The sequence below is a fragment of the Bos indicus genome, chromosome 14, assembly GCF_029378745.1.
Source record: "Bos indicus isolate NIAB-ARS_2022 breed Sahiwal x Tharparkar chromosome 14, NIAB-ARS_B.indTharparkar_mat_pri_1.0, whole genome shotgun sequence".
Classification (NCBI taxonomy): Eukaryota; Metazoa; Chordata; class Mammalia; order Artiodactyla; family Bovidae; genus Bos; species Bos indicus.
The window spans coordinates 9,891,397-9,915,732 of record NC_091773.1 but is presented as its reverse complement, the minus strand read 5'-3'; the positions used below and the strand labels follow the sequence as shown (position 1 = coordinate 9,915,732).

The window sequence follows — 24,336 nt, the reverse complement described above, 5'->3', positions numbered from 1 at the left end:
ACTTCTCCACAATTGCAGTTCTGGCTGTGATAGTGCATCAAGAACAGTTGATAAATTATTAATCTTCAGCACTGTCTGAATTGGCATAGATCCATGGAAAGAGTGATGTGCCAGTCTAGCAACTGCCCTGTTTTACAGAGCAACATAATGTATATGTGTATATAACCTGGGAGATATCGTGTTTATTGCACAAAGTGATTTCTTTCTTAAAGCTATTTTTCAAAATTATTTTACAGTGATGCTCAGGGCAACTACAATAAATCTGTTATGAGGTTCCATAGATGTTTTAGACATCAACTTAGAATTGTCCTAATTCTAAATCCTATGAAATCCATGTAGGAGCTGGAAATTCAATAATTTTTTCTGTGCCCCTGGCAATAACATACAGCACTGGGAGTTGTATTTTGTCAAGTTGCACCTTATCTGTCCGCCTCATCCATTATCAAACAGACCTGGCTTTGCTCACTTCAAAGATCCATGTTTTACTGATGATTCGATGAGATTAAGATAAAAAAATGTTCCATTTTTGAAGCTATTTTCTTTATAATTTCCCAAACCATTATTGCACAAAGTTTAAAATAACAAGCATGTATCCACAGATGTACCTTTTTGAAAAAAAGCCTTGTATGGTAGAACTAATATATCTATTGAGCCTAGGATTCCCAAGAGTATATAAACAGTTTGAGTATAAAATATGTTCATTCTATAACCAACTTTAATATATTCCTGTTATTTCTTTTTGAACATTACTTTCAGAGGCAGAGATATGCATTAATTTTTATATATGAATAATTTAAATAGGAGAAAATCTTTATTTTTTGAAAGCTAATTTCATCTTTGAGAAACATATCATTTGAGGTCATTTTTTAAATCCTTATAACACCCACCTAAATAGGATGTCCAAGAAATTCCTTTATTTTAACCTCTTCCAGCTAAAACTCATGGTCTCCGCTTTGGACCAAGCTGCTTTTCCTATCGCATCCCCTATCTTGGGACTGGTATCATGTTCCATAAAATTTATTGTGTTCAGTGATCTCTTCTGAAAATCAGGATGAGGTATTAGGAACTACACATGTAAAAGATTTTTCTCTGAGCTTCCTATAATTTGAATTGCTATGTAGTAAAAATTTTATTTGAAATAACAATTTACACTTTGAGAAAATAAGAATTAAAGATGAGAATACGGATGGTTTTCAGAAACCATGGCCTTTTCCACAAACCCAGATGTCAGTGAAAAGCGTCAGGAAATCACTTTATATTTAGACTCATTTTATTTCTTATGGGGAACAATTGAGTGTGGAAACTAAGATCAATTCATTTTGGCCTGAGAGTCTAACATAACAATTTCAGCGTCTGTAATCCCATGACACAGACTTTGAGACAACGCTTGCTAGGCAGGATGTGTTTGGGGAGACAAAATCTCTATGGAATTCAGAGACTGGCTAAGTGATCACCAAGACACAAGGTCTTTTCAGTCGGTACCTGTCTTTGGTTTTCCGTCTCCAGGCGCAGCCTGGCCTCCACACACCTCCGTGTCTCCAGGAAGGCCTGGCGCTGGGCCCGGTCTGACAGGTAACTGATGAAGATTCCAGCTGTGTTCATACACATGAATAACACTGCCTGGGCCACAACCTAGAACAGAATTACAAACATAGCTTGGTCAAGTGGTTAAAAGAAGAGCTTTGCAGGCAAAGAGAATGACTAAATAAACAAAAACTTCCAAGGTAGGGCTTCCCTGGTGGCTCAGTGATAAACAAACCACCTGCCAACACAGGAGACATGGGTTCGATCCCTGGGTCAGGAATATCCCACATGCCCCAGGGCAACTAAGCCTGTGGGCCACAACTATTGAGCCTGTGCTCTAGAGCTGGGGAGCCGCAGCTACTGAAGCCCGCATGCCTAGAGGCTGTGCTCTGCACTCTGCACTCATTGCTACCGCAATGTGAAACCGGCAGACTGCAATGACGAGTAGCCCCAGCTCACAGCAACTATAAAAAAACCCAGGCAGCAACAAAGACCCACGACAGCCCAAAATAAGTAAATATATATTTTTAAAAATTTCCAATGTAGATCTTAAGGTAATAATCCAAATGTTTAGTAGCAGTTGAATAGAACCTTGCCCCTCATTCAGTTCTCAGGTCAACTTATTCCTACAGCCCTTCTTCAACCACACCATCCAGTTTAAAGCTTTTCCCTCCCTAAGTCCCGGAGAAGGCAATGGCACCCCACTCCAGTACTCTTGCCTGGAAAATCCCATGGACAGAGGAGACTGGTAGGCTGCAGTCCATGGGGTCGCTAAGAGTCGGACACGACTGAGTGACTTCACTTCCACTTTTCACTTTCATGCATTGGAGAAGGAAATAGCAACCCACTCCAGTATTCTTGCCTGGAGAATCCCAGGGACAGAGGAGCCTGGGGGGCTGCTGTCTATGGGGTCGCACAGAGTCGGACACGACTGAAGTGACTTAGCAGCAGCAGCAGCAACAGCTCCCTAAATCCAGATTTGAACTCAAATTTGAAACCTCAAGGAAAGCTTCCTTCCTCACACTATCTCACTTATCCCTTCACTAGCTGAAAGTTTTAATTTTTTAAAGGGTTGGGGAAGCAGGTGAAAAGACGAGAAAGATTAGTAAGAAACAGGAAACATGTTAGTTGAAAGGTACTATTGTATTTAACTTTGGTACCCAGGTTTTCCTGGGGGAGCATCCAAGGCCTGATGTTCCTAACTCAAGAGAAAATATCACATTTGTCTACTGCTTTAAGGTTCCATTGCCATTACCCATCTCCCAGGTGCCAAAGTCTCTTTAACTCTTAAGTTAAACTTTGTATTTTCACATTTGAAATTGAAAGTGTTAGTTGCTCAGTTGTGCCTGACTCTTTGTGATCCCATGGACTATAGTCCGCATGCTCTGTCCATGGAATTCTCCAGGCTGGAATCCTGGAGTGGGTTGCCATTTCCTTCTCCAGGGAAATTTGCAGACCCAAGGATTGAACCCGGGTTTCCTGGATTACAGGCAGACTCTACCATCTGAGCCACCTAGGAAGCACATCTGCCCCGTTCCAAACTTCTCTCTGGTGAAGAAAAGCAGGAGATTCTGGAAAGGAGTCAATAGATGGAAGAAAAAAAAACAGCATAGTAAGGCTTTCTTGATTTTTTATGGCTTTAGCTTGAGAGCAGATAACATAAGGTATAGTTTGAAGGTGAAAAATTGCAATGGGAAACCCAGTTGGTCTGAAGAAGCAAAGAATAAGGTTCAGTACTTATGGCTGATTCACGCTGATGGGTGGCAGAAACCAACACAATATTATAAAGCCATTATCCTACAATTAAAAATCAATGAATAAAAAATAGTAAGGTTCAGAACAACTGTAGTTGCTGAAAAGTGATGGGAAAAGCCCCCAAAGAAGAGAACCAGTGAGGAAGAACATTAAATTCCTATATAAACTCTTCTCTGACCCACATATGCACAGGGCAAAGAGCAAATGATCGAGTTAATAGTAAAAGAATTGAACTGAGATTTGAACTGCCATAAATAAATAAAATTTTAAAAAAGAATACATAAAATATTCCTAAAGGAAACAGCATAGGAGACTTGCAGTACCAGGTAACAGAATTGTTATAAAGCCATAATAATTAAGACATCCTGGTATTTACAGGGGGATACAGAAATTGACCAGTAGATGTGAATGGAGAGCCCAGAAACATAAACACACAAACTTGATAATAATGCACTGTATTTCTAAGGAGCAAATAAGGCCTTTTCAACAAAGGGTGTTAGAAAAATTTGTAATTCATTTGGAAAATAAAGTAAAAGTAAATTCCTGCCTAATCCAATATATAGGAATACATTGCAAGTGGATTAATGTCTTAAATATGAAAGGCACAAATATGTTACTATTTTGATAAATTTTTAAAATTAAATGCAAAGAATACAAACCATAAAAATAGACTGATACATTTGACAAAATTAAAATTAAGCATTTCTATTCATTGAAAGACAGCTTTAATTAAATGGAAAACACTATAAGTAGAGATATTTGCAACACTTACAACTGGTAAAAATTAATTTAAGCTCACATGAAGAACTTGTATAAATCTATAAAAATAAAAGCAATCTTATAGGATATAAAGGCAAAAGAGAAGTGGGGTATTTCAAAAACAAGAGAATATCAACATGAAAATAAGTGTAACAATCTAGGAACTATAAGTTAAAAATCCACACCCGTTCTACATCTACCAGGTTGGCACCAAAAAGGAAAAAAAAAAAATAGTGGGGCATCATCAAATCGGTAAGGATTCTGTTGGCAATGTGAACTGACATTGCTACTTGGACTTGCACACTAATCTTGAATTTGCACATCATTAGAACTGAACCTTTCCCCTTCATACCCAGAGCCGTCTTTGCACAAACAGCCCAGGAAACATGCCCAAGAATGTTAAGAGCAGCGTTTTCTACGAGGGCTTGAAAGTGGAAATAATCTGAATGTTCACCAACAGTAGAATGGATATTTTAGGATGTATTAAAATACTTAAATACCGCTCAGTGCTGTCGATAAATCTAACTATTATTGTATGAATCAAAAATGAATGAGGCCTGGGAATCTTCATTTTTTTAGGAATCTCCCAAAATCACTTTCTGCAGTGGGTCCACGGGTTGCCATAGGGAATCACTGCTTCATGAAAACGATCTGAAGATCAGAAATAACACTGCCTTTCGACCTCCTATATATAGGTCCATCAGTCATGCTGTATTGGGAAGAACAAAGTTGACTCCATATAGACCTATGTATTTTACTTTAACCTTTATATTCTATTGCTTTTGCTTCAGAGTTAGGAATGTTGCCTATAGTTTAAAGTACACAGGATAGCCTGTTCTCAAGGCTCTGACTTTTAAGGGTATGATGCTTTCCCACTCAAACAAGGGATAAAAAGTAAACAGAGAGGAACATTTGTTTAGCTGGAGAATTACAGGAACATTGTGACCTGACCTATGTGGACAAAGTGTTTCTGCATCAAGAAGTTTGCCACAATCAACCTCACCCTTCCCTCACTTTGCCTTTAAAAATGCTTTGCTGAGACCATTTCGGGGAGTTTGTGTTGGTCAGGGGCGCAAGTCATCCATCTCCTTGCATAGCCCAGCAATAAGCCTTTCTCTGCTCCGAACTCTGGTGTTCTGGTGTTATTTGGCTTCATTGTGCATCGGGCACATGAATTTGCGTTCACTAACATCACTAAATTCTGGACTCCCACAGGGCAGAGACCATTTCATTGTATCTCATCTCTTAACACAGGGTCTGGCATTGTAATACTCAACAAACACTTGTCGAGTCTAATTAGCTTGACAGAGTCACATGAGTGAATTTCAATGACCCACCTCTTGGGTGCTGTTTTGTGATGCCTGGGAAGAGGGATGTTATCACTGTGAGTGGGAAGCCCTCGACAAATTCATCCAGATAGGATGAGTCCCTCCTCACCTTCCCCATCGTCTCTTCCTCCAAGCCCTGGAGATGGAAGCTTCTCTGTGTGGGCCAGGCTGGCCCCTTCCTCCCTGGGGCGGTGTCCACAGTGTGGGCACTGCTATTTGAGGCCAGGCAGTGGAGAGCTGGAAAGGCTCGCAGAGTCAGCTGCCCCATTTGACACAGGATTTGCGCTTTTATCCTGGCAGCAAGATCTGTGCCATTCATTGCCAACCGGCCAGACCGGAGGACTGACTCGCTGGGGATCCCCCCACCCTTCTGCATTCAAAGTTATGCCACAGGGAGGTGCATCTCATTTTCTCTGCAGTTCGCTTTGTACAGGGAGCATTGCCACAGTCTGCAGTCCAAGCTGCAGGCTAGAAGAGACGCACTTTATTATAAAAACAGGAGAAAGACTGCCCTTCCATTCATTTCTGCATTTCCAAAAGCATCCTTTCAAGTGCTACTGTGTGTACGGAAAGACTAACTCTGGGAAAGTGACTATGGGACCTGTCCCTGTGGACAGTTTTACTTTTTTAATTTAGTAAGGAGGAATTCCCTGGAGGTACAGTGGATAAGAATCCATCTGCCAATGCAGGGGACATGGGTTCGATCTCTGGTCAGGGAAGATTCCACCCACCGCTAGGGGGCAACTAAGCCCGTGTGCCACAACTGCTGAGCCTGCGTGCTGCAGCTGCTGAAGCCCTTGGACCTAGAGCCCATGTTGTGCAACAAAGGAGCCACTGCACCAACACTAGAGAATAATCCCTGCTCAACTAGAGAAAGCCTGAATACAAGCAAAGAAGACCTAGTTCTGGGGGTCCTGACAAAGTGAGTGGGGCAGCCACACACCAAGGGCCTTCACATCTGCCCGGTGCTGTAGCTTCTGCAACCAGAGACCTGGGTTTGCACTTCCTGTTGCCCCCATTTACCAGGCATACGACCATAGGCGTACGACCACTTTTTGCCTTTTGAACTTTCTCATCTGAACAATGGGAATAAAGCTTCACCACATACAAGTACATACATGTATAGCTATATATTTATGTCTAAGAGATGGTGAAGGATAGGGAAGCCTGGCATGCTACAGTCCATGAAGTTGTAAAGAGTCAGACATGACTCAGCCACTGAACAATGAACAATAAATATTTGTATTATATGTATATATATGAATATGCATAGCGGGTAACAGATATCCAATAAATGTTGTATATATAAACATGAGGTTATTTTCCCCCCAAATTCTAGTGTACAGTGCAATATATATTTTTTATCTCTGAATAAATGATGCATTGCAAATTACTATTCTAGCTGGTTTCTTTTCCTGTTTTCTTGAGAAAGAAGCTACCTCCTAAACCAAGCACTGAAAATCATTCTGTGAGGATGCAGTATGCTATGATGCCAAAAATGAAAAGGTCATAGGTGTAATCCCGAATGTTCCTAGCTCTTTTTAGTTTGACTTGGAGGATGTTGTCTCTTTGAGTTTATATGAATGGGTTTGAGCACAACATTTCTTGAGTTAACCAGTCCTACATCATATTTCTTATTCAAGCTTCAGGGGTGTTCTGAACACAGGAGAAAAAGATTTTCTCCCTTCAGGTTCAGAAATAACCCAGAGGACCATGAAGTATTAACATCTCTTGTATTTACACTAATTTACAAAGAATGTTTCTGCTCATTGTTTACTATGTAGAGAAGGTAGTAGGGGGGATTATGGAGTCATTCAATCCCATCTTTCACCCCCTGGGTGACTCAGGCAGGTCATTCCCCTCACTAAGGGCGTGGATATTAAAGGGTTTGGTTTGCTTTGCTCTGTAGCACTCAGCAGTTTAGCCCAGTGGTTGAGGATCTGGGTTCCCAATGAGTGAGTGAAAATGAAAGTTGCTCAGTCATGTCTGACTCCTTGTGAACCCACAGACTGTAGCCCACCAGGCTCCTCTGTCCATGGAATTCTTCAGGCAAGAATACTGGAGTGGGTTGCCATTCCCTTCTCCAGGGGATCTTCCTGACTCAGGGATTGAACTCAGATCTCCTGTGTTACAAGCAGATTCTTTACCATCTGAGCCATCCGAGTTTCCAATAATGCCACTTATTTGTTATGTAATCTTGGCCCAGTTAGTTAATACAGCCCTCACTTGTAACAGAAGAATGCCCTCCTAAAGATGCCGTTGTATAAGTAATGATAGCAATCAGCAAAAGGCTTATAAGACAATCATTGCTTACTATGTGTTCACTGAGGTCATGGTTATTATTATTATTATTGTTGCTTTTGTTGTATGTTATATCACAAGAATGACTCATGGAAGGTCTGAGCAGGTAAGCAACCTGGGAAGCTTTGTGTTTGAGAAAGATGTCCAGCAGTACAGCAGCAGGAAGAGTTATCACCCTCTCTGAGTTAAGGACTCAGAGAAGACTGGGATGGGGGTGATTAGGAGGCTCCATGGGCTCAGCTGAGCCACCTGGAGGCACAAAGGTAGCACTGACAGCGTCCTCTGCCAGAGTCGTGGGTTCTTCTTACAGCTGTCAGCCTGAGACCAAGCTTCCTGCTTGTCCTTTATAATAATACATACTGAATTAGGAGAAGAAATTATAGGTAGTACTTGCTGCTGCTGCTGCTGCTGCTGCTAAGTCGCCTCAGTCGTGTCCGACTCTGTGCGACCCCATAGATGGCAGCCCACCAGGCTTCCCCGTCCCTGGGATTCTCCAGACAAGAACACTGGAGTGGGTTGCCATTTCCTTCTCCAATGCATGAAAGTGAAGTCGCTCAGTCGTGTCTGACTCTTAGCGACCCCATGAACTGCAGCCTACCAGGCTCCTCCGTCCATGGGATTTTCCAGGCTGGAGTTGGGTGTCATTGCCTTCTCCAAGATAGTACATAATGAAGTTTAAAAAAATAACAGAGCATTAAAGTAGTAAACTTAAGAGCATATCTAAGGGAAAAAATGATGCTGGCATGCTGAATTCAGAGGGCATATGATAGCATGATGAAAAAAGTACATTAAAAACTCTGAGTTCAGTGAGAAATGATAAAGTAATGAGGGGAAAAGGCAGTCTTTTCAGATGAGAACAAGAAGAGAGAATTATTCTGGAAAACAGAATTTAAAAAAAATAGGAGTATAAGATTAAAAAAAATGGATTAAACAAAACTCTGACATTAAGGAGGAAGTAAAAATGTTAAAGGCTAAAAATAGGAAGGACTGGAGGTGAGGAAAAATAAATGATTAAACCCTTCAAAAATAGATAAGGTAAGATGATGAAGTTAAATTTTTAAAAAATATCAGAAGTATAACAAGCAGTAGCTCAAAATTTAAAATAAACTATGCTCAGGCAAAGCGGCTTAAGATACTAGCCCATTTACAATGTTTATTCCACAGTATTCAGAGAAAGGGACAAACCAAGTGGCCAGTAACTGTTTCAATAGTATTTTCCAGGCTCAGGTAACTCCACCCTTAGCATCTCCTGCTTCTTTGCAAGGGAGGGAACGTGAGGAGAGCTTCCCTTTACACACTCCAATTGTGTACCAGATACTGAGCTTTGGCCTTTATGTATGCTATTTTATAGCAACCCAAAGGAGCTTCCATGGTGGCTCAGATGGCAAAGAATCTGCCTGCAATGCAGAAGACCCAGTTCCAATCCCTGTGTTGGGAAGAGTCCTTGGAGAAGGGAACGGCAACCCACTCCAGTATTCTTTCCTGGAGGATTCCATCGATAGAGGAGACTGGTGGGCTACACTCCATGGGGTCACAAAGAGTTGGACTGAGCAACTAACAGACTTGGTCTTATTAGCTCCATTTCATGGAAATGAAAAATAAGACTCAGAGAGGTTAAGCAATTACCCAGGGCCACAGAGCTAGTGAGTGGTACTAGCATGACCAATTGGTCTTGGTTTTCCTGGAACACAGAACTTTGCTTTAAAACCTGGGAAAACCAGGTTTTCCTTTGCTTGGTCCTGGGAAAACCAGCAGGAGTTTTCCTAGCATGCTTTCTGCACATCTTCCTTGCTATCTACTCCAGTGGTCCCCAACCTTTTTGGCACCAGGGACCAGTTTCATGGAAGACAATTTTTTCACGGTTGGTGGGGAGTTGGTTTGGGGATGATTCAAGCACATCACATTTATTGTGCACTTTATTTCTATTATTACCACATCAGCTCCATCTAGGATTATCAAGCATTACATCCCAAAGGTGGGGGATCCATGACCTATTCAATTCACAGAGCTCAAGACTCAGCCTGGTCCTCACCCCGTGTAGAAGCGACTCTCCTCTTTGTTTTCTGCTCTGTGGGACTGTATCTCATATAGTCATCTATCATCGCTCTTATATGGTGGTGATCAGTCTCATCCGCTGTCAACTCTACATCCCCAGGGCCTTGTGTAGTGCTTACACTTAACCTGTGTGTATGTGTGTGTGTGTGTTAGCCTCTCAGTTGTGTCTGACTCTTTGTGATTCCCTGGACTGTATCCCACCAGGCTCTCCCGTCCATGGGATTCTATAGGCAAGAATACTGGAGTGGGTAGCCATTCCCTTCTCCAGGGGATCTTCCCCACCCAGGGACCAAACCCGGGTCTCCAGCATTGCAGGCAGATTCTTTACTGTTTGAGCCACCAGGGAAATCTGCTCCTCATTCATTCTTAGAAGCAACAAATATTTACTGAGTGCCCCCAATAGGTGAGGCAGCATGCTAGGACTACATAAAGATGGACCAAAGAAACATTGGTCCTGCCCCCATGAAATATACAGACTGTTAACACTTCAGGCCTTTGGGATATGTTTGTTGAATGAATCAATGAGCTTGGTGGTGGACAGACTAAAGGGATGTGAGCTGTTCAGCTTCCTGCCCTCCCTTAGGGGATGCCTCAGTTAAAGATTCTCAAGACTTTTTTTTTTTTTTTTCTGTCCATGCACAGTGTGGTTTGCAGGCTCTTAGTTCCCTAACCAGGGATGGAAAAAATGCCCCCTACAGTGGAAGTGTGCAGTCCTAACACTGAACTGCCAGGGAAGTTCATGAAACAAATTTTCATGGATACCCAAGGGAAGAAAGAAAGTGTCTGTTCTCAGTTGCCCCCCTTCAATTATCCAGGAAGCTTCTATGGTTTAGAATTTTAGAGTTTGGGAGTCAGAATTTAACCCCAACACTCTACCTCTGAGAGCCTCTGAGTCTATTTTGGTTTTTAATAGAAATGACTATTGATGACCTATTATAGATGTTCTAGGCACTATCCTGGGCTTTGGGCATACAGAACAAGTCTCTTCTGCCTGAAGCTTATATTCCAGTGAACTTACTATTTCTTCACATGCAAAAGAAAAAAGAAATCCCTATGATCTAGGGTTATTGCAAAGGTACAATAAAATAACACACAAAACTTACTCTCAACATTATTATAGCTTAGCAGTCATAGAAGAATCATCATAGGTAATGATTCTTTGTGAGTAGTTATAAAGATTGAAGGAGGCAACTGTCTGACTTCCCAGGTGGTCCAGTGGTTAAGACTGCATGCTTCCACTGCAGAGGGTGTGGCCAAAAAGTTTTTTTTTTAAGTGGGGGTGGGGAGGCAGTTGCTATCCATAAAGAACTACTTAGCATTTACAAAGTCAGTTCAGTTCATTTCAGTAGCTCAGTCGTGTCTGACTGTTTGCAACCCCATGGACTGCAGCACATCAGGCTTCCCTGTCCATCACCAACTCCTGGAGCTTACTCAAACTCATGTCCATCAAGTTGGTGATGCCATCCAACCATCTCATCCTCTGTCATCCCCTTATCCTCCTGCCTTCAATATTTCCCAGCATCAAGGTCTTTTCTAGAGGGTAAGTTCTTCAAATCAGGTGGCCAAAGTATTGGAATTTCAGCTTCAGCATCAGTCCTTCCAATGAATATTCAGGACTGATTTCCTTTAGGATGGACTGGTTGGATCTCCTTGCAATCCATGAGACTCTAAAGAGTCTTCTCCAACACCACAGTTTGAAAGCATCAATTCTTCAGCGCTCAGCTTTCTTTATAGTCCAACTCTCAAATCCATAGATGACTACTGGAAAAACCATAGCATTAACTAGATGGACCTTTGTTGGCAAAGTAATGTCTCTGATTTTTAATATGCTGTCTAGGTTGACCATAGTTTTTCTTCCAAGGAGCAAGCATCTTTTAATTTCATGGCTACAGTCACCATCTGCAGTGATTTTGGAGCCCCCCAAAATAAAGTCTTTCAGTGTTTCCATTGTTTCCCGATCTATTTGCCATGAAGTGGTGGGGGACTGGATGCCATGATCTTAGTTTTCTTAATGTTGAGTTTTAAGCCAACTTTGTTTTACACAATAAACACCCCAAAATTGCAGCCACTAGTATAGAAGTTTTCACATAGACTGCCTCCAGAAAAAGGCAGTGGGCAGAGACTAAGGAGGAGCCATTGGGATTTGGTACTCTTCTCTCTTCTTTCTCCCGTATGTGCTCCCTGGCTCGTAGTCATAGAGGATACCTTGGGGTTCTCTAGATCAGCTTTTTGCCCCTAAAGAGCTGCCCTTTTGTGCCCCTCTCTATGCTGATATCTCTGGGTGGTATCAGGTCTCTTTGTCTTCAGTTTCCATTTAGGTTCTTCCATGGCTAGTTCAGGAAGGAGCCAGGAAGATAGGAAGAGAGAGAGACTGGGGCAAGCCCTCATTCTGCAGCCACCTGTGCAAAGACTGTGTTCCTGTGTAACTAACATGACAGCTCTCACTAGGTTTTGATAATACCACCCCTCTCCTTGCTCCATCAGATCTCTGGGGGTGGGAACAGCATTCTCCGTGTCTCATCGCACTTTGTGGCTCCCTCAATCCGATCCTGGGGCTTCCCAAGTGGCACAGTGGTAAAGAGTCTGCCTGCCAATGCAGGAGACCCAAGAGATGTGAGTTCGATCCCTGGTTTGGGAAGATCCCTGGAGGGGGACATGGCACCCCACTCCAGTATTCTCGCCTGGGAAATCCCATGGACAGAGGAGCCTGGTGGGCTACAGTTCATAGAGTTGCAAAGAGTCAGAAATGACTGACTGACTGAGCTGGCATGCATGAAATCCTATCCCAAACATTTGCTTGATTGACAGTGGAACCGAGAATATGTCTGATGCCAAAATCCATTCCATATCACTATGCTCAATCCTCCCCTGCAGAATACTCAGCCCTCCTAACTTTAGGACTCACGAACACTTCCTTGAATATTCCAGTTAAAGACAGCATCATCAAGGAATTCTTATTAATATTAATATCAATTAATATCAATATTAATGGATTTTGTTTTAGGAGGAGACGCTTTTTCTGGAGGCTTGACCACATCAACCAACTCAGCTGTTACTTTGCAAGGAAAACCAGGAGCCAAGTCCAGGTACAGAGTTTTGTCATATGTGCCCAGAGTATTGGAGGAAGCTTCTCCACTGGACTCTGAGTTTTATATGGTGACAATTATAACCTAGCAGAGTTTTCTCATCTGTACATTTAGCTTCTCTGTATTGATTGCAATTACAAGTTGGGGTAAGAAAGAAGACCAAAGAGAGAGAGAGGGAGAGAGGTGGAGAAAGAGAAGGGAAGGGAAAGGAAGGGAGGGGTAAAGAAGAGAGGGAAGAAAAAACCTAGAGACCATATTAAAAAGCAGAGACATCACTTTCTCAACAAAGGCCTGGATAGTCAAAGCTATGGTTTTCCCAGTAGTCACCTACATATATGAGAGCTGGACCATAAAGAGGGCTGAGTGCTAAAGAATTGATGCTTTTGAGCTGTGGTGCTGGAGAAGACTCTTGAGAGTCCCTTGGACTGCAAGGAGATTAAACCAGTCAATCCTAGAGAAAATCAACCCTGGATATTCATTGGAAGGACTGATGCTGAAGCTGAAGCTCTAATACTTTGGCCACCTGATGTGAAGAGCTGACTCACTGGAAAAGACCCTGATGCTGGGCAAGATTGAGGGCAAGAGGAGAAGGGGGTGGCAGAAGATGAGATGGCTGGATGGCATCACTGACTCAATAGGCATGAATCTGAACAAACTCTGGGAGACAGTGAAGGACAGGGACACCTGGCGTGCTGAAGCTCATGGGGTCTCAAAGAGTTGGGCACGACCGAGCAGCTGGTCTGAGCATGGTGTCTGTTCATGAGCACATGGCGTGAGAGGACAAGGATTTACAGTCTGTATCGGTCTGTGGCCTCCAGCAAGGCGCCCACCCCATCCGACTGGATGTGCCACTAGGTTTAAAGTTACATCTCCGTCACACATCATGGCTCTAAACACAAGCCAACTGCTTCCTCTGGCCTCGACCATTCCAGAGTAAAACTTGCCTATGTTGGCTTATGGAGGTAGGATACATCCATTTGCTGACTTCTTTTGGCATTTAACAGATTTTTTTTTTTTTTTACAGCCTGACTTGTGACTACGTTGTTTGCTTTAAAACCAAACCTCAGTGTAAGCTGTGATTCCAAAGTAGAGTAGGTTTCATCCAAGTAGTATATGTTGCATTGTGACACGTGTAGCAGAAAATACGGAAGTTAGCAAAACAAGTAGAGATGGGAAAAGCCACAGTCTGGATGCCCACAACTCCTGGAGCTGGCAGGTGAATAATAAATGTTTCTTTGAATGAAAAAAAGAATGAATGACTCATCTGCTGCTGACAGTCAGGAAAGACTCAGGTGTCCTTTCTGAAAAGACTGTTGATGCAAAAGGCACAGGGCATTTTTGCAGCACTGTGTTGGAAATGAAGTCTATAAATATTCACAGGCAGGCAAATCAGATATGTTTTGAAGACCCAAGTGGACACTGATTCAATTCTCTTCTCTCTCCATCTAGGGCCTGTCAGGCATCGCATCTCAAGTGCTTTATGGATGTGGCTAGGAGGAGGCAAAGGGTCAGCTGGGGAATGCGAGACTCAAATGAATTGCTCCCTTGCTGGATGGACCCTCCTGGTCAGGTCACTGGCAGGTCACTGATGAAATGTCCCTCTTTGTCACATTCTCCGTTCCTGACACACAGGACACGGAAGAGCTGGGAATCGCTTTAGCTACCTTTAGTGGTGCTTTCTCTCAGGACTTCCCTGGTGGTCCAATGGTTAAGAATCTGCCTTGCAATTCAGGAGGTGAAGGTTCAATCCCTGGTCAGGGAACTAAGATACCACACCCTGAACAACTAGAGTCTGTGCTCCCACATAATGCAACTAAGACCTGAGGCAGGCCAGATGAAAAAAAAGGGGTTCTTCTTCCAGAATTAGCTTCAAAAATTTTAAAAATGGAGGTGATGGTATGAGCCTGGGGGGTTTTGCTTAGCTTGGAGATAGATGCATGTGCGGGAGCCTGGCCTGGGGACAATATTAAACATGTCTCCAGTAGCGTCGTGTCAGACCCTGGGATGTCCTTTGTGACAGAAGGGGTGTGAGAATGGGCACAAGATTGCAGGATCCAGTGGTTGCATCACTCCCAGGAGCTGAGGGAGCCCTGGATTGAATAAGGGAGCACCTTGGCGTCATTTTGTAGTCAACCTCTCCAAAGTTGGGACGCCACTCTTCAGGATGCAGTGGACACTTCAAAGGCGTGATGCTAAGCCCTGGTAGGTGGGATGCTAAGCCCTGGTAGAAATAAAGAGGGGAAGCAGGAGTGACCCCACTTACCATCTCTCCCAGTGACCCACCTGGGGAGCCTGAAACCCTGAGTGCTCTAGCTTTAGAGTTCCAGCTCTCCACAGGTTGAAAACTTCCACCAGGTGAGAGTAACAGTCCTACGAACTATAAAAGATGGCATGTTGGGTTCATTATGCCAAGTAACCAGCAGACAAGCAGAGTCATCATTCAGGCAGGAATTATATCCTGGCCTAGGAAAGCCATGGTGACCAGAGGCTCAGAGGCCTGAAGGGTTAGAAACTGGAACATGCTGTCAGGTAAACCAGCAAGAGACGCTAAACCACCAAGAGATGTAAACCACCGCCAGAGATGCCAGCTGGCGGAAAGGGGAATCTAGAACAGAGACAAGAGGAGGGACACCATGTGTATCAGTTGGGCCCCCAAGACCAGCTGCAACAGTGGAAACTGATTTATCTCAGGCACTGCCCTCTTCTAAGCTTGCCCAGGAAAGACAGGCTCACCAGGGTCATAGAGAAACTGCTCTCAGAACTTGTGTAAAGACGTAGATCCCAGTGGCACAAGGAGTAAACTGTGGTGGGTCTTGGGATGAGCCATTAGGTCTCCCTCTAGGAACCAGGGACATATTCTCCTAGGATTCCTGCCAAGGGCTGGCATCGTTCTTTGAGCATCAACTCAGCTGAGAGGGCCTCCACACCCAAGGTCACTCTCTAAGACCAATGAACTTGGAGGTATAAATGCTCATAACTTCAGCTCGAAAACATCATCCCGGCTTCAGAATTCCCCATGGACTTCTCAGGTGGTCTGGTGGTTAAGACTGCATTTCCATCACAGAGTGTACAGGTTCAGTGCCTGGTTGGGGAACTAAGATCCTGAATGCCACACAGATCAGCCAAAAACAAACAAACTCCCCATGGAATTACTGAGGTTGCTGTTGAAATTGATTCAGAGCTCAATTTGTCCCTTTGTCTAGTTTTACTTTCTTCTCTTTCCTTCCATGGGAGCTGATTCCCAAAACATCCCCTGATAAACTCCCAATACTCACCCACCTCTCAGTCTGCTTCTCAGAGGACCCAAATGGTAATAACCAGAAAGCATTAAGAGCCCTCACGGATGCTGTCAGCCTCCAATATTGGCTGAACAAATAAATGTGTTCAATGAGTGCTTTGAATAATGAGTGTATTTTGCCATCCAGACTACTAGATGGATGACGATTTGACTGTGTCTTAGAGAGTTCTCTTCTTTCTTCATCCATTTTATATTTACTGAGCCCCAACAATGACCTGTGAAGTGAAGCGAAAGTTGCTCAGTTCTGTCTGACTCTTTGTGACCCCTGGGCTATACAGTCCATGGAATTCTCCAGGCCAGAACACTGGGGTGGGTAGCCTTTCCTTTCTCCAGGGGATCTTCCCAGCCAAGGGATCGAACCCAAGACTCTCGCTTTGCAGGCTAATTCTTTACCAGCTGAGACTTAAGGGAATCCCAAGAATACTGGAGTGGGTAGCCTATCCCTTCTCCAGGGGATCTTCCTGATTCAGGAATCGAACTGGGGTCTCCTGCACTGCAGGCGGATTCTTTACCAACTGAGATATCAGACAATGACCTAGACACTGTTTTATTTTATTAAAAAGAAATTCTTATTGGAGTATGGTTGATTCACAACACTGTGTTAGCCTCAGGTATACAGCAAAGTGAACCAGCCCCCCTCCACCACAAATATATACATATCCATGCAATCTTTCTCAGATTCTTTTCTCATATGGGCCACCTCAGAATACTGAGTAGAGTTCCCTGTGTTATACAATAGGTCCTTATTAGTTATCCACTTTCTACACAGTAGTGCGCACATGCCAAGCCAGTCCCCATTTCCCAATCCACCATGTCCCCCCATTTTCCTTCTGGTAAGCAAAAGCTTGATTTCAAAGCTGTGAGTCTGTTTCTGTCTTGAAAGCAAGTTCATTTGTACCCTTTTTTTTTAATCTACATACAAGTGACGTCACATGGTATCTGTCCCCGTCTGGCCGCTTCACCTAGGATGGTAATACTTAGGTCCATCCGCGCTGCTGCAAATGGCATCATTTCACCCTTTTCCATGGCCGAGTAACATTCCATCATATAGACGTACCACACCTTTCCCCTCCATTCCTCTGTTGATGAGCATCTAGGTTGCCTCCACATCTGTTTTAGATTCTCACGGCAAATAAGACCTTCTCTCAGGGCCCTTCCTTACGGGACTCTCCATAGGAACTTTAATTTAGATCAAACAGTTCAGGGAAAACCTCTCTGGGGGTGGAAAGTTTAAAGGAAACCTGAAGAATGAGGAGGAGTTGGCCAATAAAAGAGGCAGGCCACACCTACCCCAGGCAGAGGGCAAGCAGAGAGGGTGACCGTGGAGTAAGTGAGTAGGGGGAGGGCAAGGGCAGAGGGCTTCTTGCTGATGCTCCACAGCTTGTTTCAGCCTGGCACACTGAGGTTGAGCCACTTCTAGGTCACGCTGAAAACCACAGAAGATGGTTCTTCTACCCAATATATCTCTGCCCTGAGACGCTCTTCCTGCGATTTGAGATCAGAACTCCCCTTTCCTCTCCAGCCTCCCCCATCGTCTCCTCCTTCCCCTCCCTCCGGAGCAGATGGCGCTGTCAAGGAGCTGGTGGTAGCAGTTCCCAAGAAGTTTTGGTGTGAGCATGAAGGAGGTGTTGTGTAATGTGACGGTTACTATGGCAAGTTTTATTGGGTAATTGGGTTTGAAGAAACATTTTGATTCATCATTAGCTACTGAGCTAAAAATAGTGCCTCACCAGGAGCCTGTTTTCTCTTAAAATGTGTCTGATGTTCTGATAAAGTGCAGTATGCACCAAAAATTGGAGCATTTTCTCAAGTCACCTAAATCTTGATCTTGACTCCTCCAAAGAAGGCCCAATTACCATCTGCATTACTTCACCAAAAGGCATGTTTGTTGTTACGGATGAATATAGTATTGACTTAAATGAAAAAAGAGTCCATTATGTCCAAGTTGAAGAGCCCAATTCGTAGAGAAGATGACTTTATAGGGTATAACTTTATAAAGTTCCTCAACTACACAATTTTACAGGCAGGGGATAAAGCCCGTCTCCCAGCATTTCTTTTATCAGATGAGTATACAGAATAGAGCGGTTGAAATATGGCAATCTACCAAAGGACAAACACTGGTCAACCTCTGTAGTAGAGAATACTACTATGTCACGTCAGTCGTGTCCGACTCTGTGCAACCCCATAGATGGCAGCCCACCAGGCTCCCCTGTCCCTGGGATTCTCCAGGCAAGAACACTAGTAGAGAATAGACATTGGCTAATGTGGCACTAGTGGTAAAGAACATGCCTGCCAATGCAGGAGACATAAGAGGCGTCGGTTTGATCCCTGGGTCAGGAAGATCCCCAGGAAGAGGGCATGACAACCCACTCCAGTATGCTTGCCTAGAGAATCCCATGGACAGGAGCCTGGTGGGCTACACTCCAAAGGGTCGCAAAATGGTCAAACTCAACTACACTGACTTAACACAAGCAGAATCTGTTGCCAAGAGTTTAGTTCACTCTTACTTTTCCAAGTTTACCCATTTAATGTTTGAATCAAATAAAATATTCTTCAAACATTTAAGCCCATGGTGGTTATGAGTAGGTGTCGTGTGTTTGGGTCTATAGGGCTGAGTTATATACCTTGTGACACATTAGGTAATAAAAATATAACGGAAGCCAAGAACATGAAGTGTCTCCAGCCCATGGTGACTCATACCTAATGCCATCCTGTTTGCAATTTTTTTTTCATATTATTCTATGTTTGTCTCTTAATTCTGCTACTGAACACAGCTAAGCCTATTTTGCCAGCTTTAAGAAGTGGGACAACTAACTTTCCAGGATCGCCACAAGATAAAAAGAGCTCACGTAAGGACAAACCCCCACCATGCTGTCGGCTACACTAACCTAGGAGTACAAAGATCTGCCTCTGGGATTTGAATTCTCAACTCTGCCCCTTACCTAAATGTGGGGAGACAGAGCTTTAAATCTCTCTAAGCTTCAGGCTCCTCACATGCTGCTGCTGCTAAGTTGCTTCAGTCGTGTCCGACTCTTTGCGACCCCATAGACAGCAGCCCACCAGGCTCCACCGTCCCTGGGATTCTCCATGTTAAGTGGGGATAATAACTGTACCTACTTCATAGGTTTTTGTGATGGAGAGAAGTGATTACATGGATCCCTTGGCATACAATGATCAGTTAGTACGCGTCAGCTGTTACTATCAAGTCATTTCTTTTTCTCAGCGAGACTGTATGTTCCTTTGCGTGTGTGCTGCATTGCTTCAGTCGTGTCTGACTCTTTGCAACCCTATAGACTGCAGCCCTCTAGACACCTCTGTCCATGGGATTCTCCAGACAAGAACACTGGAGTGGGTCGCCCTGCCCTCCTCCAGGGGACTCTTCCCAACCCAGGAACTGAACTGACGCCTCTTATGTCTCCTGCATTGGCAGGCGCCTTCTATAACACTAGTGCCGCCTGGGAAGCCCGCATGTTCCTTTAATGAGCGACAATAGTCATGCCTGAGTCTTCTGGATGCTATAACTATTACGACAATGTATCTATCTTGAAAACTTGGATACTTTTGAGAGTGAGAGGAGGCAGGCACCAATCTGGGGTGTCCTGGGCACTCTGTAATATATAGCGATCCTACCTGCGGCACATGCTACTGGCTTAGGCACAGGCCAATTATATAAACCTTCAAGCTACACTCTTGGGAAATAGCTTAATAAAGGGCAATGTCTTCAATTCTGTAGGTGCAGGCACCGCTCTAGGGTCTGGGGATATGTCAATCAACAAAAGAGACCAAACCCCTTCTTCTACTTATGAGGATGCAGACAATAAACAAAGGAATACAAAAAGACAGACACATCCTCAGTGTTCATCGCAGCACTACTTAAAATGGTAAGAAGTACTTAAAACTACATAAAGCAACCTAAATGTCCATCGACAGATGAATAGATAAAGAAGATGTCGTACATGATTACAATGAAATGTTACTCAGTTATAAAAAGGAACGAAATTGGGTCATCTTTAGTGACATGGACGAACCCAGAGTTTGTCATACAGAGTGAAGTAAGTCAGAAAGAGAAAAACAAATATTGCATATTAACACTGGAGAAGGCAATGACACCCCACTCCAATACTCTTGCCTGGAAAATCCCATGGACGGAGGAGCCTGGTGGGCTGCAGTCCACGGGGTCGCTAAGAGTCGGACACGACTAAGCAACTTCACTTGCACTTTTCACTTTCATGCATTGGAGAAGGAAATGGCAACCCACTCCCGTGTTCTTGCCTGGAGAATCCCAGGGATGGGGGAGCCTGGTGGGCTGCCGTCTACGGGGTCGCACAGAGTCGGACACGACTGAAGCGACTTAGCAGCAGCAGCAGCAGCAGCAGTGTATTAACACATATATGTGGGAAGTAGAAGAATGGTGCTGATGAACCTGGTTGCAGAGATGCAGATGAAGAGAACAAACTGTGGACACAGTGGGGATAACGGAGAGAGCAGGACAAACTGAGAGAGCAGCACGGACACATATACACCACCACGTGTGAAAGAGACAGCTAGCAGGAAGCTGCCGCACGGCACAGGGAGCTCGGCGTGGTGCTCTGCGATGACCTGGAGGGCTGCGATGGGAGAGGGGGTCCAAGAGGGAGGGCATATATGTGCACATACGGCTAAGCCGTTGCGCTGAGGCACACACGCTGCCATACGGCAGAAACTAACACAACAGTGTAGAGCAATTACGCTCCAATAAAAACATAAGACACCAAAGCTGCTGGCCCATAAGAAAAATGCTAAACAAATACAAAATTATGGTATTTCCTGTGCATTGGTGAAGAGTGCTATGGAGAAAAATACAGCTATCTCTGATCAAGTTATATTTGAGCAGAGAGCTCCCCAAAATGTGAGCAAACCACGCAGATATCCAAAGGAATAATGTGGAGTATATACTCCATTATCGACAAACATTCATAACAATAAATGGAAATCAGAAGACAAAATATAATCTAATCAATTTTACGGAGACTTTAAAAACTCATTTCAGATATGCCTGTTGTTTTCCCTATAATTTTGGTAATTTGATCTTTAAATAATTTATAACATAACAGCTTTACCCAGCTGTCACCATTATAAAAATAGTAGTTAAATTTATTATGTATCTCCTATGTGTGTGGTACTTTACCACAGTAGGTCAGCATGGGGGTTATGGCACCTGCATTTCCAATGAGAGAAATGAGGCTCAGAGAGGTGAAAATCCTTGTGTGTGTCCATGGCCAGGTAGAGGAACCAGGCCTGAAATACAGACCCCAGTTTGCAGATTTAAATGTCTTGGCCTTTTGTCTGATGACTTTGCTTGTAATCCTAACACTTAGATAAGAAGCCTGTGTCCATCTGAGAACAAGAGCAAACATCAAGACATAGTTAATGATGGAAATTCCTTTCTTCCTTCATCATTCAACAAAGGCTTTCCAAGGGCCTACTATATGCCAGCTACTGTTCTAGACTTTGAGGATACATTAGTGAGAAGTGGACGTCATTTTCTATCTGTGGGCCTGCCCTGCTGGCAGAAGGAAATAATACAATTACATAAATTATTTGGAGTGGTAGAAGGTGAAAAAGCTGGCTTAAAACTCAACATTCAAAAAATTAAGATCATGGCATCTAATCCCACCACTTCATGGCAAACAGAAGGGAAAAAAGTGGAAGAAGTGACAGATTTTATCTTCTTGGGCTCCAAAATCACTGCAGACAGTGACTGTAGCCATGAGATTGAAAGAAAATTTCTCTTTGGAAGGAAAGCTATGACAAACCTAGACAGTATGTTAAAAAGCAGAGACATCGCTTTGCTGACAAAGGTCCGTATAGTCAAAGCTACGGTTTTCTTAGCAGTCATGTACGGATGTGAGAGTTGGACCATAAGGAAGGATGAGCACTGAAGAATTGATGCTTTTGAATTGTGATGCTGGAGGAGACTCTTGACAGTCCCTTGGACAGCAAGGAGATCAAACCAGTCAATCATAAAGGAAATCAACCCTGAATATTCATTGGAAAGACAGATGCTGAAACTGAAGCTCCAATACTTAGGCCACATGATGCGAAGAACTGACTCGCTAGAAAAGACCCTGATGCTGGGAAAGATGGAAGGCAAAAGGAGGAGGGGTTACAGAGGACAAGATGGTGAGACAGCATAACCAACTCAATGGAGATGAATTTGAGCAAACTCCAGGAGATAGTGAAGGAGAAAGAGCCTAATGTGTCCATGGGGTCACAAAGAGTTGGACATGACTTAGTGACAGAACAACAACAAAAAGAAGGTAAAAAGCATGCTTTTAAAATAGAGCAATGGGGACTTCCCTGGCGGTCCAGTGGCTAAGACTCCATGCTCCCACTGTCGGGGCCCAGGTTCAATCCCTTGTTGGGGAACTAGATCCTGCATGCCACAACTAAAGGTCTTGCATGTTTGGATCGAAGCAGTCAAAGGTTCCACGTACTGCAATTAAGACTTGGCACAGCCAAATAAATGAATAAAAACAAAATACTGCAATGTAAAATACAGTGGAATGTAGGGTGGGGTGGGGTGAGGTAGGGATGCTGTGTGAGAGAGAGGTTACAAATTTAAATGAGAACATCAGGGTAGATGCTGTCACCGAAAGGGTGGCTTTCCTGCCAAAATGTGAAAGAGGAAGTTGACATGGGGATCTCTTGGTTAAGGACATCCCCAGCAGATGGTAAGGCCAGGAGGGTGTACTCAGGAATTTCTAGGAGGGTTGAGACTGGAGCAGAGTGAACAAGGGAGAGAGTAGCAGAAACCGGGCAGCAGGTGGAGGGCCAGAGTGGACCACTTGAGGGACAGCTTGACCAGCATGAAACGGGGAGTCATGCTCGGTTTGCAGCAGAGGAGGGGCTGTGTTAATAACACATTCGTTTGAGGAGTCATCCTCTGAAAAGCCATTGGTCCATCTGCTAGAACCTGCAGAATACACAACGGTTTCCTGAGGTCTCCTAAAATTTCTTCAGCTCAAAGTTCTCCCAACCCATCCAAGAAGCTGGAAGAAGGACTCCTGCTTTGATCAGAAGGGACCTTTGGTCGCATGGGCATCCCCTCAAACTTGGAATGCCTGAGATTCTGAAGTGCAGTAGAAAGCCAAGCTAATGATCAGAAGCACTCATATTGGTGTTCCTTGCTCCCTCCCTTCTGTAGACAATGGCTGTGGCTTTGAATTCAAGTACAGGACATATGTTTGCAAAGTCGTTCTTTAGGGTATGGGATGAGATGCTCCGGGAAACCAGATGCTAGAAGCGCTGCCCCATCTCCTGGAGTCTCTGTGGGCAGCTGCCAGAGGGCGCTGCTCTCACTTGTGACCACTAGCAAATCTGACCCCATCGTCCACTGGAGGCAGGCACTGGAACCAGTTAGCAATAACAGCCTTGTAATGTAAAGTAATGCATGTGGGTTCAGTCGTGTCTGACTCTTCATCACTCCATGGACTGTAGCCCACCAGGCTCCTCTGTCTGTGGAATTTTCCAGGCAAGAATACTGGAGTGGGTTGCCATTTCCTATTCCAGGGGATCTTCCCAACCCAGGGATCAAACTCAGGTCTCCTGCGTCTCCTGCATTGGCAGGTGGACTCTTTACCACTGTGCCACCTGGCAAGTTATAATCACAATCTATTAACAGTTAATTTCCTTTGCCCATCAGAATTTTAGAAATAGTGACAGAGAAGTAGGCCAAGTTAGAGAAAAAGAAATCCCACCAGTAAATGAACAGTCCAGGATAGTACCCTGCCCAGTGTCAGGATTCTAAGAAGCATTTCAGGTGCAAGCTCCCAGGTCTGATAAGCAACAGGGCTAGTAACTTGCCCTCCATAACCAAGTTATTATACCATCTGATACACTGAATATCAGAAAGCTTTAAAATATAAATTGTATTAACAACTGCCAAGTGTACTTTTTGGTAGGAGTGCTTTGAGTGAGTGGATCATTTAGAGAAAGCGTTGGTTCAATGGAAAGAAGTGGGCTTTGAAATACATGTCCTCCTTCAATATTTAACCAAAATAGTGACTCAATAGAGTTCCAATACTGTCTCCTTTAGCTATTATTTTTTAAAGGTCAAAGAGAATACTCAGAGAAAGAGACGCAACTCTTTTTTCTTTTTAGTGAAACACACCATGTTGGAGAAATGATGTTTGATTACGTTCTTTCAGCCTTCCATCAAATGATTTGGAAGTAGCAGTTTAAAAATATC

General features: G+C 43.7%; 1 protein-coding gene across 3 annotated transcripts in view; it reads right to left on the bottom strand.

Annotated features, from left to right (window-relative positions):
- The window catches only part of ADCY8 (adenylate cyclase 8), a 226,686-nt gene that overhangs the window by 179,813 nt on the left and 22,537 nt on the right, over positions 1-24,336 (bottom strand). For all 3 annotated transcript variants that reach the window (XM_019974064.2, XM_019974066.2, XM_019974065.2), the window contains exon 2: positions 1,483-1,632. In XM_019974064.2, the coding sequence (XP_019829623.1) occupies positions 1,483-1,632 (150 nt within the window). The remainder of the gene's footprint in view (positions 1-1,482; positions 1,633-24,336) is intronic.